The 13596-nt window shown below is 55.4% G+C and overlaps 3 protein-coding genes across 6 annotated transcripts in view; 2 read left to right on the top strand and 1 right to left on the bottom strand.

The window, feature by feature from the left end:
* Window positions 1-7343, top strand: part of CUNH16orf89 (chromosome unknown C16orf89 homolog) — a 24649-nt gene extending 17306 nt beyond the window's left edge. The window contains exon 9 of one of the 2 annotated variants that reach the window (XR_006851745.2): window positions 7232-7343. The gene's annotated coding sequence lies outside the window, so the exon portion shown is untranslated. Of the gene's footprint in view, window positions 1-5537; window positions 5653-7231 lie in introns of those variants that run through there. The other variant, XR_006851744.2, reaches the window with a different exon arrangement.
* On the bottom strand, window positions 464-3062 carry LOC131423164 (uncharacterized). The gene is given in 3 exon segments (XM_058579608.1): window positions 464-811; window positions 1621-1852; window positions 1854-3062. Coding segments are annotated over 3 exon segments (1443 nt in total). The 5' UTR covers window positions 2717-3062.
* On the top strand, window positions 5635-13596 carry Nagpa (N-acetylglucosamine-1-phosphodiester alpha-N-acetylglucosaminidase). Of its 3 annotated transcripts, none has more exons than XM_046444848.2 (10): window positions 5635-5759; window positions 5835-6290; window positions 7232-7371; window positions 8277-8385; window positions 9363-9491; window positions 9862-10067; window positions 10157-10204; window positions 10768-10869; window positions 10951-11014; window positions 12941-13596. In XM_046444848.2, the coding sequence occupies exons 1-10, from the start codon at window positions 5674-5676 to the stop codon at window positions 13086-13088; spliced, it is 1488 nt and encodes a 495-aa protein (XP_046300804.1). In that variant the 5' UTR covers window positions 5635-5673; the 3' UTR covers window positions 13089-13596. The 3 variants fall into 3 exon arrangements, with proteins under 3 accessions (XP_046300804.1, XP_046300801.1, XP_046300792.1); XM_046444845.2 differs by having other exon boundaries at window positions 12802-13596; XM_046444836.2 differs by having other exon boundaries at window positions 12782-13596.

Here is a 13596-nt window from a genome sequence, read left to right as displayed (position 1 = left end):
CCGTGGGTCCAGCCTGTTTGCAGATGTCCCAGCCGGGGAATCCGGATGGTTATATTAGATTCCCCTGGGGTCGTTTGAAAAAACTGGGCAAAATCGTCCTTGGGTGATGGGAGCCAATAGCCACTAGAACTAGTTTCACATCCCCATGAGGCACAGTAATAAGCCTCAGGTCCCCCACATTTCCAGGTGCGTTGTCGCCCTGGGCATGTGTACCATGATCGAAATCGGCAAGGGGGGTATGAGTCTGATGGGGTTCTTCCCGTGTTAGGCCATGATCCCTCGGCTAGTTCACAAAGGTCAAAGGTCATATTTGGCCACCCGCTGGGTGAGGGGTAGTGCCCTAGGCCTTGAAATAGGGTTATTGTTTTAGCTGTTTCCACATTTTGAACTGTCCAGGTTAAGGTTAATGGGACATGGGGGCTATCTCCTGAGGCGAGGGGAGCAAAGCAAAGGGTAAGGAAAATCAGCAACGGGTAAGTCTTATCTTTAACGGGTTCTGAGTGCGCTGCAGCTTCCATTTTGAATCCTGGGGTGTGGTCATCTGATCTTGTGGATGTGCAGCTTTTACATGGGAGGCATGGACCCAAGCAGCGATACCGTCCACCTTGATTGCAGTAGGAGTAGTCAGCAGGACAGTGTAGGGTCCTTTCCATCGCGGTTCAAGGTTTTTGTTCTGGTGTCTGCGTACCCAGATGATGTCTCCAATTTTGAAGGGATGTGGTAGCAAGGAGTTTTTGAGTTCTTCCTTATATGCTGCTGCTAAAGGCTTCCAGACCTCGTTCTGGACCAGTTGCAGTGCACGTGAGTGAGTCTGTACAGATGGGGTAATTAAAGCAGAGATTTCAGTTTCATAAAAATTTATAGCAGGTGGCGGAGCACCATATAGGATCTCAAAGGGGGTTAATCCCTGAGGGCCTGGGGTATTTCGGGCCCTATATAAAGCTAAAGGCAGGAGTAGTACCCAGTCTCTAGTGCCAGTTTCAAGCGTTAATTTAGTTAAAGTCTCCTTGATGGTTCTATTCATCCTTTCTACCTGCCCTGAGCTTTGGGGTCTATAAGCACAATGTAATTTTCAATTAATCCCCAGTGATCTGGCCACCAACTGACTTACCTGGGAGACGAAGGCAGGCCCGTTGTCTGACCCAAGAGTCCTTGCAGTAGGCACACTGGTCTCGGTTTACATGGGGTCTGCTTCGCTCCTTTTCCTTATCTGCTCTATCTCTTTGTTGCCCTGTCCGAGCTACGGTGGCCAGGATCTTACTCAGCTCTCTGTTGCGCTTCCGGTCTTTTTCTCTCTCTCTTTTGTCTAATTCCTCTCTGAACTTCTCTTTCTTCTTGTATTTTTCTATGTCTTTCTTCTCGCTCCTCTGGGGTCTCCCTCTTATTGAATATCTTTTCAGCTTCCTTCAGTAAGTCTGCTAGAGTATAGTCTTGCAGGTTGTCTAACCTTTGTAACTTAGCTCTAATATCGGGAGCAGATTGCCAAATGAAGGCCATAGAAACATTTCCCTTTTGGTCCTCACTATCAGGATTAAAGGGAGTATACCTTCGATAGGCTTCCTTTAATCTCTCTAAGAATGCGGTCAGAGTTTCTTCTGACCCCTGAATAGTTTGTCTTACCTGAGCCAAATTGGTGGGCCGCCGCCCTGCTCCATGGAGACCCGCTATGAGTAACTGGCGATAGAGGCGTAGGTGGTTCCTACCTGCACCAGTGGTATAATCCCAGTCTGGTCGAGTCAAGGGAAAAGCTTCATTTATCAAATTTGGGAGTTGGGTTGGACGCCCGTCATCCCCCGGCACATTTTTACGAGCCTCTAAGAGAACCTTTTGCTTCTCCTCTGAAGTGAGGAGTCTGCAAAAGCTGCTGGCAATCATCCCAGGTTGGCTGATGAGTCACTAGGATAGATTCAATCAGAGAAGTTAGGGCTACAGGGTCATTAGAAAAAGAGGGGTTATGGGTTTTCCAATTGTAGAGATCGGAGGCAGAGAAAGGCCAGTACTGGTATTGGCCATTAGGGCCCCCCGTCTGTCGTAGGGGGAAAGCTTTAGAGGTGTCCCCTGAGGTGAAGAGCTCCCGTCGCCCCCGGAGTCTTCCCACCATTGGAGAAGGACCTAGAGGAGTGTTGGTGGTTGGATCTTCTTGATCTTCTTCTTCTGAGGATGCCTGGACAGGGTCAGGGGCTGGTAAAGGTTGGGGCTGATAGGGTGGGGGTTCTTCAGTCATCAGGTCTATTAGAGTTGAGTCTTCTGGCGGCAAGACCTTCTTTGATTTGGCACCTGATAGTGCTGAAGTTTCAGGTTTACTTAGAATAGGATAGAGTCTAGAAGTCTTGGGAGGGGGAGCAGGTACCGGACTAAGTGGGGCGGAAGGCGAAAGTGAAGCTTCGAGAGGGCGGAGAGGGAGTTTAGGCAGGGAGAAGGGGGCGACCCAAGGAGGTGGGTCGAAGGCTAAATCTTCCCAAGTAACAATATAGGGTATTTGATCAGGGTGTCCCTGAGGACCTTGGATAAAGACTCGTGATTTCACCTGTAAGATAAGATCAAGGTTAAATGTCCCTTCTTTGGGCCAGCCAACGTCAAGCGTTGGCCATTCCGTGGTACAGAGTGTGACCCACTTTCTCTTCTTAATTTCCACCGATCGGTTGTCCGCTCGGTTCCGGACGTCCTGCCAATGGTCAAGAGTGAGACTCAGAGGAGTTACTAGAGATTGGCCCATGTTAGTTTCAGTAAGAGGAAGACAGAGTGACAGAAAGATAGACACGCAAGTCACACAAAGCAGAAAAAGCGCTGCGCGGCTTCGGCACAAACCGAAACTATCTAATGGCTTAGGGGGAGTGGAAACTCCACCGTCACCCACAAAAAGGACAGTGTATCCTTCGGAAACACTGGGGGTCCCAAAAAAATGGACCCCTCTGATCCCTGGGACGTCTTCCAGGGTGGCAGGGGAGAAGTCTGAGTTCGTCAACTCCTTCTCAAGCTGCCTCAGAATACAGAGCGATCACGCGTAGTCGTACAGTCGCTGCGCTAGACCATGGACAAAAATAATACAAAAGCTCGAGCTGGCCAGCTTACCTCCCAGTGATGCCGGGTGTTCCCCCGGACAGGGGTCCGGAAGAGAAGAAGAATCTCGGTGGGACCTCCAAATGAAAGACTTAGACTCCCCGTCCAAGAACGAACCACACGAACAAAACACTGGCTGCAAAAGCAAGAGGCAGTTTATTGCTACACAGGCGCCTGTGGGTGCACAGCAAAACCTCAGCCGAAGCTTTGGTGACTGGCACACCGGGCTTTGGGGCACAGATCTTTTATAGGGTACAGGGGTCAGTTTCCCGCCTAGCATAATAGCAGGTATCTCATTGGCTCTTTTGAACCCAGCATATAGGTTACCTAAAGGGTAAACTTGTTTTTCACTTAAGTTCCCGGAAAACCCACAGGCTTACATTCCGTTTTTGCTTATCTGTTCCTGTTTGCTCAGGCATGTCGAAGAGCAGTTAAACTGCTCTTTCTCAACCGGTTATGTGGAAAGTTCATCCGGTGCTTAGACTTGTTTGTGACATACCTGCATGCTTTCGCAACAAGGCCTTAGGTTACTGGGCTGGGGTCTTTCACTGTGATCAGCTTAAGGGTCTTAGTGAGGGATTCACATCTGCTGATGGCGAAAAGCTCAACTTGTGTGGGTTCCTGATTTGGGAGGTCCCTGTGTGCAGCTACTCCTTGGTTTAGTTTGATAAGTTGGTACATAGAGGTTATTCATCAATTTGCACTTGTGATTGTACAGGCAGATGGTGGTTCTTTACTTGTAGAAAAAAAGTGTGGAGTCATCCTACCTTAGCTCGTTCTCAATGGAGGAGCTCATGGCAAACTCGTGTTTTACAAAATGAAATACAAAGGTTTAGGCACAGCTGAAGGCCACTGTTCTACACATAAGAGTTGCACTTTCACATTCATTTTACTTTTCCTTTTTTTTTTGGGGGGGGGTGCTGGGGAGTAAACCCAGGGTGGGGACAGAACACAGGGCATTTTTCCACTGAGCTACCTCCACAGTACTTTTTATTTTTTGAGACAGGCTCTTGCTAAGGTGCTCAAACTTGTGAACCTCCTGTCTCAGCTTCTGGGATTATAGGTGTGCATCACCATGCCCTCCTGAAATTCTAAATATTTTTCATAGAAAGGACCCCATGTTTTTGTGGTACACAAGGTTCCACAAATAATGTAGCTGACCTTGCCTGTCTCTCATCAAAAATGCCTAGGTCATAAGTCAAAGCCAGGATGAGGCAGTGTTCTACGTTAAGGGAGACCAAAGAGGATAACTAAATGCAGCTCCCACCTGGATCCTGGATTGGGATGGAGGGAGTTACAAAGGACATTACAGGGAAAACTGGCAAAATTTGAAGATGAACTAGGGATTAAACAGTATAAGTATTATCAATGCAACACGTCCTAATTTCACTTGTCCAGCAGCACACGCCTGTAATCCCAGCAGTTTGGGAGGCTGAGGCAGGAGGATTGTTAATTTCAAAGCCAGCCTGAGAAACTTAGCGGAGCACTTAGCAACTCAGTGAGACCCTTTCTCTAAATAAAATGTAAAGAAGGGTTGGGGATGTGGCTCAGTGTGGTTAAGCACCCCTGGGTTCAATCGTAAGTACCAAAGGAAAAAAAAAAAAAAGGAAAATGTCATTGTCCTATTGTCCTGGAAGGTCATAGTGAAGTATTGAGGTAAAGGACCGTGTCTGCAACATAGCTGCAATTTGCTCAGGAAAAAAGGTGTATGAATAAAGTAACACTATTAAATAGGGCAAATGTTAACAATCGAGAAATCTGAGCAAACTGTATAAGGGAGTTCTTTATAATTTTTTTTAAAGAGGAAACATCAACTTATTCGGCTATTTTAAAGAATAGAGCTTAGTTTTCAAAGAAGTGGAGAGGTAATGTTTTACTGACTTTTATCACTGATGTCACTACCTAAGGAAGACCTTAAATCAGACTCCAACCAGGGATTTCCAGAGAGCCACCATCATCACTCATTTTATATATATATATGTATGTATTTAGTTGTCCATGGACCTTTGTTTTACTTACTTAGAGGTGGTGCTGAGAACCGAACCCGGTGCCTCACATGGGCCAGGCCACGCTCTACCACTGAGCACCCCAGCCCCTCCTCACTCGTGTTTAAGCACTTGCCAGGTCCACGGGTGCAGGGTAGGGGCGCTGGGGTCTCCCACGCGGGTGCAGAGACGCTGAGGGCGGGACTGAGACGCAGGAAAGGACGCGGCGCGGGGAACAGGCTCCTCGGGAACCAGGCTCCTCGGGAACCAGGCTCCTCGGGAACCAGGCTCCTCGGGAACCAGGCTCCTCGGGAACCAGGCTCCTCGGGAACCAGGCTCCTCGGGAACCAGACCCGGGGGGTCCGCCGGCGCCGGCTCCTGCGGCAGGGGCTGCGGCCCGGGGCGGGGCGGGCCCCCACGGCCTGCCACCACGTCAGGGTAAGAAGTGCCTTTCCACCGGCGACTCGGCCCGACCCGCGCGGATTTTAAAAGAAGAGCCCGCGCGTCCTTGGGAAGAGAGTTCTCGCGAGACCGGGAAGGAGCTGAGCCGTTCCGAGGGGGAAGCCGCCACCGGAGGGTCTCGAGTCACGTGAGGCGGGCCCACGTGACCGGAGGCCCGACCCCCAACATGGCGACGCCCACGGGTCGAGGGCTTCTCTTCCTGGTCGCGCTGCTCGGCTTCCTCGGGGCTGCGTCCGGCGGCCTGGGCGCTGGGTGAGTGGGCTGGCCGGGCGGGCGGGCGCGGCGCGGGGACCCCTGCCCTCCGTGCTCACCTGCGCGTGCCCGCAGGGCCTCCCGCGACGACGACCTGCTGTTGCCCTATCCCCGCGCGCGCGCGCGCCTCGCCCGGGACTGCACGCGGGTCCGCTCCGGCAGCCGCGAGCACGAGAGCTGGCCCCCGCCCGCCGCGAGCCCCGGCGCCGGCAGCCCGAGCGTGCGCGCCTTCGTCTCGCACTTCGGCGGGCGCCCGGTGGCCGGCCACCTGACGCGGGTCGCCGCGCCCCTGCGCACCTTCTCCGTGCTGGAGCCCGGCGGGTCCGGAGGCTGTTCCGAGAGGCGCCGCGCCACGGTGGAGGAGACGGCGCGGTCCGCCGGCTGCCGCGTCGCCCAGAACGGCGGGTTCTTCCGCATGAACACGGGCGAGTGCCTGGGGAACGTGGTGAGCGACGGGCGGCGGGTGAGCAGCTCCGGGGGGCTGCAGAACGCGCAGTTCGGGATCCGCCGCGACGGGACCCTGGTCACTGGGTGAGGAGGCGCGGAGCTCCGCGGCTGTCGAGGGCAGAGGGCCTGAGATTTGGGTTGCAGTTCTGCAGCTGTGTTCAAGTCACCTAACCGGACTGAGCCTCCTTTTCCTCCTCTGCAGAATGGGGATAGTAAAGCGGTTCACGCTGTGTCTTTGAGTGCTTGTTTCATGTCAGGCAGTGTGACGTCCCCTGGGGGGGATAGCGGTGAAGAGCACGCATTTGCCTTCCTTAACAGACCATCCCCATTACTAAGAAAAGTAAACCAAGGTCAGGTAAATAGTGAAGATGAATTCAGATTCAAACGATCAGGGTGAACCCACCATAGTTGGAAATTGGGTTTTTTAGGTAGGATGGTGAGGAATAGGCCTGAGAAAGTGACCCTGGACTTGAGACCTGAGGATTAATCAGCCAAGGTCAGAACTCAAGAAAAAGCATTCCAGGCAGAGGGAGCAGCAGGCACAAAGGCTGAGAGGTGCCTGTGTGTGAGGGACCCACAAAAGGAGCCTGTTATCAGAGGGTGACAGACTGATTAAGAGTCTGCCGTAACTCTGGGGGAGCTGGGCAGAGGCTGGATGGGGGAAACAAGGAGGCCGGTTGAGCCTGTTACAGGCACGAGGGGTAGCTTTGCTGGAGTGACAGCCTAGAGAGTGAAGGCCACACGTGGATTTGAGATCGATGGGGTGGCTTTTTCTGTTAAATGAAGTATAGACTGTTTGCAGAGTTGTGACAGAACCCTGCCAACTTCAGTCCTGTTGGTCTTGGCTGTTAGAACAGGAAGATTCCACAGAGTTGCAGAGCACCATAGCTATTCTCAGGTGCAGGCCCTTCCTGGGGCAGGAGGAAGAATCAGGAAGCCGGGATGAGGAGGGAAGGGAAAAGCAGCCCCACCACCCACACGGTTAGCCAGTTGGTGAGTGAGCCTCACGCCTTCCCTGGGTCCAGGTATCTGTCTGAGGAGGAGGTGCTGGACACTGAGAATCCATTTGTGCAGCTGCTGAGTGGGGTCGTGTGGCTGATTCGCAATGGAAGCATCTACATCAATGAGAGCCAGGCCACCGAGTGCGATGAGACCCAGGAGACAGGTGAGGGGCGAGGAGGCGGACAGTGTGGGGAAGGGGAGGCTGCGCAGCAGCTCTCTTGAGAACCAGACATGGGAGGATCTATTTTTAAGTCTTTAGACAAGTGTTTATACAGCAGCTAGTTTGTGCTTCATGATATTTTAAAGAGACAATTATGATAAAATTGTAATTGTCATAATTAGCTAAGAAAGAAAAAGTTGGGAGAAAGGGGCAGGATATTCATGGATCAGCAACCTCAGCATCATCCAGGAGCTTGTTTAAATGCAAAGCCGTGAGCCCACCCACCTCATACCTACGGCCTCAGGATCCCTGGAGGTGATGTCCAAGGGTCTGTGCTTTAAGGACCACCCCCCCCACCTTGGTGATTCTAATGGATACTCAGGTTTGGGAGCCACTGGAGAGCAGACTACTGGCATGGAGAAGGGGGTGCCCTGGCCCTGACTTATGGGCTATCTTAGGGCGGGCAGTCAGGGAAGGCTTCACTGAGGAGGTGGTCTTGGAACAGAAGGGCAAGCCATGGGAGGAACTCAGGAGGAGGAGGTTCTCAGTGAGCGGGGAACAGGAAGTGCAGTGTTCCTGAGGAGAAGTGACCGGGGTGGCGAAGGTCGTCCCAGGAGATGAGGCAGGACAGCAGTGGAGAGGTCAGGCAGCCTGGGGTTTTGTTCTGATTGGTGGAAGTCATTCAGGAGTTCCTGCTGGAGCTCACCCCTCCTGGGGTGCCCTGAAGACAGGCCTTCAGGCTGTGGCATGGACACTGACTGGGACAGGGCAGATGGGAGGCAGCCATCATGCATCCAGGGGACAGGCCAGGCGGCCTGGACCTGGAGGTGGAGAGTGGCAAGAAGTAGGAACAGAGCCCAGGAGGCCTCTGAGGGGCTGGGTGGTCAGCCAGGCTGCCTCTCCCCCAGGTTCCTTTAGCAAATTTATAAATGTGATGTCGGCCAGGACAGCTGTGGGCCATGACCGTAAGGGGCAGCTGGTGCTCTTCCATGCAGACGGACAGACAGAGCAGCGTGGGTAAGTTCCAGAAACTAGGGCCTCCAGACCTAGGCGGAGTCTGCTTTGAGAAACCTCAGCACACTAGCAGTCATCCTGACACAACCACTTTCAGACACGTCCACACCCTCTGTCCTGCCTTCAGACAGGAGGAGGGACCCTAGGTCTCCCCAGTTCCCAGAACTTCTCTCCTCTACACACTTCATCTCAGTCCCTCAGTGCTAGGGTCCCTTCCAAGCCCCAGTTGGCCACAGGATTAGCAGGTGAAGACCTTGGCTCCGGTTCCAGCTCAGTGTGGCCAACTCTGTGGCTTTAGGTAAGTCACTCAGCCACTCTGAGCTGCAGGTTTGTCCTCCACAGATAAAGTGTAGCATTACTACTGCTGCGTAGCAAATTAGCACAAGCATAGCAGCCTAAGCAGTGATCCCAGTTCTTTCTGTAGGTTAGAAATCAGAAACGCTAGACTGAGAATATTCTGCGTCCCAAGACCAAATCAAAGATGTGGGGGCTTTCATCTGGAACTTCTGGGAAGAGTCCTCTTCCAGGCACATTGGGTGCTTGGCAGAATCCTTCTGTGCAGGACTGAGCCTTTGTCCCTTGCTGGTCCCCAGCTGGGATCCTTCAGCTTCCTGAATTGTCCTTCTTATGAGAACCCTCCCAGGTCTCCAGGCCACAGAGGTGTGTCCAGTCCCTCTCGTCCCCCTGTATGTCACATGGCTTTCCCTTCCTCCTCTGCTGCCAGCCGGAGAGCTCTCTGCTTGTAAGGGCTCCTGTGGTTCCTCTGGGCTCACCCAGGGAAGCCAGGATGTCCCCCGCAAGGACACTTGGGCCACCTGACAGATGGTCACGGGCGTGATGCCTCATATTCAAGCTGCCCAGGATTCGGGCGGGCATTGCTGGGGGCCTGTTCAGAGATGTACCTGCCCTAGCGGGCACGATACCGTGCACTGTCAAAAGCAAGAGGAGTCGCGCTCAGTGGCACTGCTCTTGTGCCGCAGCGTCAACCTGTGGGAGGTGGCCGAATTCCTGCTGAAACTCGACGTGGTCAACGCCATCAACCTGGATGGAGGTGGCTCTGCTACCTTTGTGCTCAACGGGACCTTGGCCAGTTACCCGTCAGATCATTGGTGAGGGCACAGAGCCTGCCTCTGACTGTCTCATTCAGCCAGTGAGTGTGAGCGGAAGACTCGAGATCCTCACCCTGGGATCTGCCCATGCCCTTGAGCAGGGGCCGGTTGGGAAAGACCTCCCTGCAAATGGTGAATAGGAGCAGAGATTGAGGGTGAGGAGGTGGCTGGGGGTGGGGGCGGGGCTTCCAGGCAGAGGGCACAGCATACACCAAGGCGCGGGGTGGGAAGGTTGGCAGGGATTGAGGAGGAGCCTGTAAACAGCCAGAAGGTGAGACTGGGGGTGGGGGGAGCCCTCGTTGGCTGGGGACTTGAGGGACCTGCTGGGCCAGCACTGTGGCCCCTTCTCATCCCCTTCATCCCCCCCCAGCCAGGACAACATGTGGCGTTGTCCCCGGCATGTGTCCACCGTGGTGTGTGTGCATGCGCCCTCCTGCCAGCCACCGGACTGCAGCGGCCACGGGACCTGTGTGGAGGGCCGCTGCGTGTGCACGGGGCACTTCTGGCGGGGCTCTGCCTGCAGCGAGCTGGACTGCGGCCCCTCCAACTGCAGCGGCCACGGGCTGTGCACGGAGAGTGAGTGGGGGCCTGGGGGCCTGACGGGGTCCGTCTTCCCGGTGCCTGGCCTGACCTCTCACCTGGCCTCCTGGGTCTTGTCTTGGCAGCCGGCTGCCACTGCGATGCTGGATGGATGGGGTCCAACTGCAGTGAAGGTGAGGCCACCGGCCGCCCCTGCCCGCTGGCCCTGCCCGCTGGCCCTCGGGGAGAGGGAGCTGCTCCGCTGCCTTTGCCCCGCCCTCCACCTGGGAAACTGCTCTCGCCGCAAGTGTGAATCCCTGTCTGGTTTCCCTGTGGCTGTTGGACACCACCAAGCAGAAATGTGTCCTCTCACAGTTCTGGAGACCGGGACTCAAAACCCAGGTGTGGGCAGAGCCACACCCCCTCCTCCTGTCCCTGTGAAGCAGCTGCTGGGGGCTCCTGGTCCCTGGGCCTGGGGCAGTAGCACCTGTCTCAGCCTCCCTTGCCCACGGCCACTTCCCTGTTCTGTCCAGTCTGCTCTCTCAAGAACCCGGGGTTCTCAGCTTTGGGACCCACCTTAAATCCAGGATGATGTCTTCTTGAGACTCTTAGTGACTCTGCAAAGACTCTGTTTCCAGATAAGGTCACCTTCAGGGACTGGCCTGGGAGCGGCAGGGGGCTGACCACACTGTGTCCTGCAGAAGGAGGCCCTGGCACCTGAAAGCCTGATCTTTGTCCTCCCGTCTCCTCTCTGCAGCGTGTCCCCTTGGCTGGCACGGGCCAGGCTGCCAGAGGCCTTGCCAGTGTGAGCACCAGTGTCCCTGTGACCCACAGACTGGCAACTGCAGTGTCTCCCGAGGTACAGGGCCTCCCGGGACCCCCAGATGGGAGGGCAGCCCTTCATCCCTCGGCCCTGCAGCCTGTCTCTGGTTTCTTACAGTGAAGCAGTGTCTCCGGCCACCCGAGGCCACCCAGAAGGCAGGAGAGCTCTCCTTTTTCACCAGGTGAGTGCTTCGGTGGGACTGAGGGAGGCCAGGACATGGTGTCCGCTCACCCAGGTGGTATGTCTCCATTGCAAGCACAGGGCGGTGGCAGCTGACCGCAGCCACTCGACAGTCCAGAGAGCTGTGAGAACGGGGCCCCCACGCTGGTGGGAGTGGAGGAGGCCTGTGGCTCCCGTCTCCCTGGCTGCAAAGACTGGGGACTCTTTTTCCCAGCTCAGACTCTGCTGCACACGAGGTCCTGTCCCTCTGGGCCTCAGTGCTCAGGCCGAGCTGCTGCTGCCTTTCTCTGTTCTGTCCTGGCCTCAGACTCGAACCCCGAGGGCTTGGTCCAGAGACTTCTGCCCCGCCCCCACTGAGGCCTCATTTCCCCATGATCCTGGACGCTGCTCTCCTCTCCTTGAGGCCCTGTCTCCTGGTGGCTGTCACCTTGATAGCCCAGTCCTGGGCTCGTGGGCCCCCCAACTCTGGAGGTGGTTGTCACCTTGATAGCCCAGTCCTAGGCACTGGTGCTCCCTGGACTGGAGGTGGCGTTGGTGTGAAAGCAGAGCTCCCCCGGCCTTGTCCTAGAGGGAGCCCGGGAGCTCCTCAGAAGGGCAGATGGCAGGTCCCCCTGGAGTCCTGACTTGGTGAGTCTGAGGGTCCAGACCTGGGGGCCCAGGATCACATCACTGGAGGTGCAGTCTGAAATGCACCAGGGCAGGGACAGGTGGAGTCCCTGGAGTCCCGGCTGCAGGTCCAGGCTCCTGCAGAAGTGAGACTCCAAGCCCCACTGCCCTGCCGACCTGAAACCCAGCAGCACCCGGCAGCCAGGGAAGGGAGATGGAGGACTGGTGGGCGAGGCTGCAGTCCCCTGAGCATCTGCATGTGGATGCTTCTGCCCTGAGGGCTGCGGCCTAAGACCTGAAAGACTGTCATCCAAAGACCCAGCCTGTTCTTTGCCAGCTCCCTGACTTGGAAGAAGGGGACCGCTCTCCCTGCTCTGCCTGCACAGCCCAGCCTTGATTGCCAGTGTCCCCTGGAGCACAGCTTGCAGACTGAGGCCTCTCGGGCAGGAAGTGTCCTCCCTGGTTCTATTTGGCACACAACTTGGCATCTAAGATATAAGCAATACCTGACCAGACACAGTGGTGTACTCCTGTAATCACAGCAGCCTGGGAGGCTGAGGCAAGAGGATCACAAGCCAGCCTCAGCAATTTAGCAAGGCCCTGTCTCAATAAGATAAAGGGCTGGGGGTGTGGCTCAGTGATAAGTGCCCCTGGTTCCAATCCCCAGTACGAAAATAATAGTGTGTGTGTGTGTGTGTGTGTGTGTGTAGATAGATAGAATCTGAAAATGAGTAACATTCATGCTTTTCTTTATTTATTTTTATGTGGTGCTGAGAATCAAAACTCCGTGCTTCACACATGCTTCTGCCACTGAGCTACAGCTCCTCATGTTTTCTTCCAAAAGTTTTTTTTTTTAATTGTTTTTTAGTTGTTAATGGACTCTTTATTTTTATTTTGTTTATATGTGGTGCTGGGAATCGAACCCAGTGCCTGACACATGCTAGGCAGGTGCTCTGCCACTGAGCCACAGCCCCAGCCCATCATTCAAAAGTTTTAATGGTTTGAAGTATCGGGATGTGGGCCCACAGCCTCGGCCCCTGTTGCTTGGGCACAAGTCTTCATGTCCCCGTACTCCCCCACCCCACCCCTGTTTGGCTCAGTGCTCCCAGGTCTGGGGTGTGGGGAACCCCCCCCCTGCTTCCCTGGCCTGAACCCCCGGCAGCCCCTCTTCTCTCCACCCAGGACCACCTGGCTGGCCCTCACCCTGGCCTTGGTCTTCCTGCTGCTGCTCAGTATTGTGGCCAACGTGTCCTTGCTGCTTGGCTCCAGAGCAGAGAGGAAACGGCACCTGGACGGGGACTACATGTACCACCCACTGCAGGAGATCAACGGGGAGCTCCTGGCCTCGGAGAAGGAGCAGGCTGGGGACACCCATGACCCCTTCAAGGACTGACCCTGAGCTGCCCCGGTGGCCTGTCCTGAAGGATTGTGTTGTCCACCCGGACCAGCTTCTGCAAGAGGGATTCTGAGGCCACCGACGTGGACCCTGCAGATGGCCTCAGCCCCAGCACTATGGCCAAGCTTCCAGTGGCACCTGTGCCACCTCCCACCTGGCCCTGGCCTGCGCCCACCTGTCCGCCTGCCACAGCACGTGCGACCCCCGCAATCCAGGGCTGCCCGGAAGACTGCTTCTCCTCCCCCGCCTGCCTGTGTCTGCTGCCCGCGAGGCCTGACCTCCTGGAGGGCCTGTGCACTGCCAGAGTCCCCAGCATCCTGGGGACAGGGCCCTGGTGAACCTGTGTTCAGTTCCTGTGTGGCGGGTCCCAACCACGTCCCCACAGGATGGAGTAAAGGGCTCAGCCTGCCTTTCTGGCCACGGCACAGATCCCCTTTCTGCAGACTCCGGATTTGCCAGCTGGAACTCTGGTCCTGTCCTAGGAGCCCTCGGGGAGAGCTGGGAGGGGTGAGGTGGAGCCAGGCCGCGGTCATCCTGCCTCAGGAAGGTTCTCTCTTGAATAAACGGGTATCCTGAAGGGA

Source organism: Marmota monax, unplaced genomic scaffold (assembly GCF_021218885.2).
Source record: "Marmota monax isolate L192 unplaced genomic scaffold, Marmota_monax_Labrador192_F-V1.1 WCK01_AAM20220418_F8-fsc00035, whole genome shotgun sequence".
Lineage (NCBI taxonomy): Eukaryota > Metazoa > Chordata > Mammalia > Rodentia > Sciuridae > Marmota > Marmota monax.
This window is presented reverse-complemented; position numbering and strand designations above follow the sequence as displayed.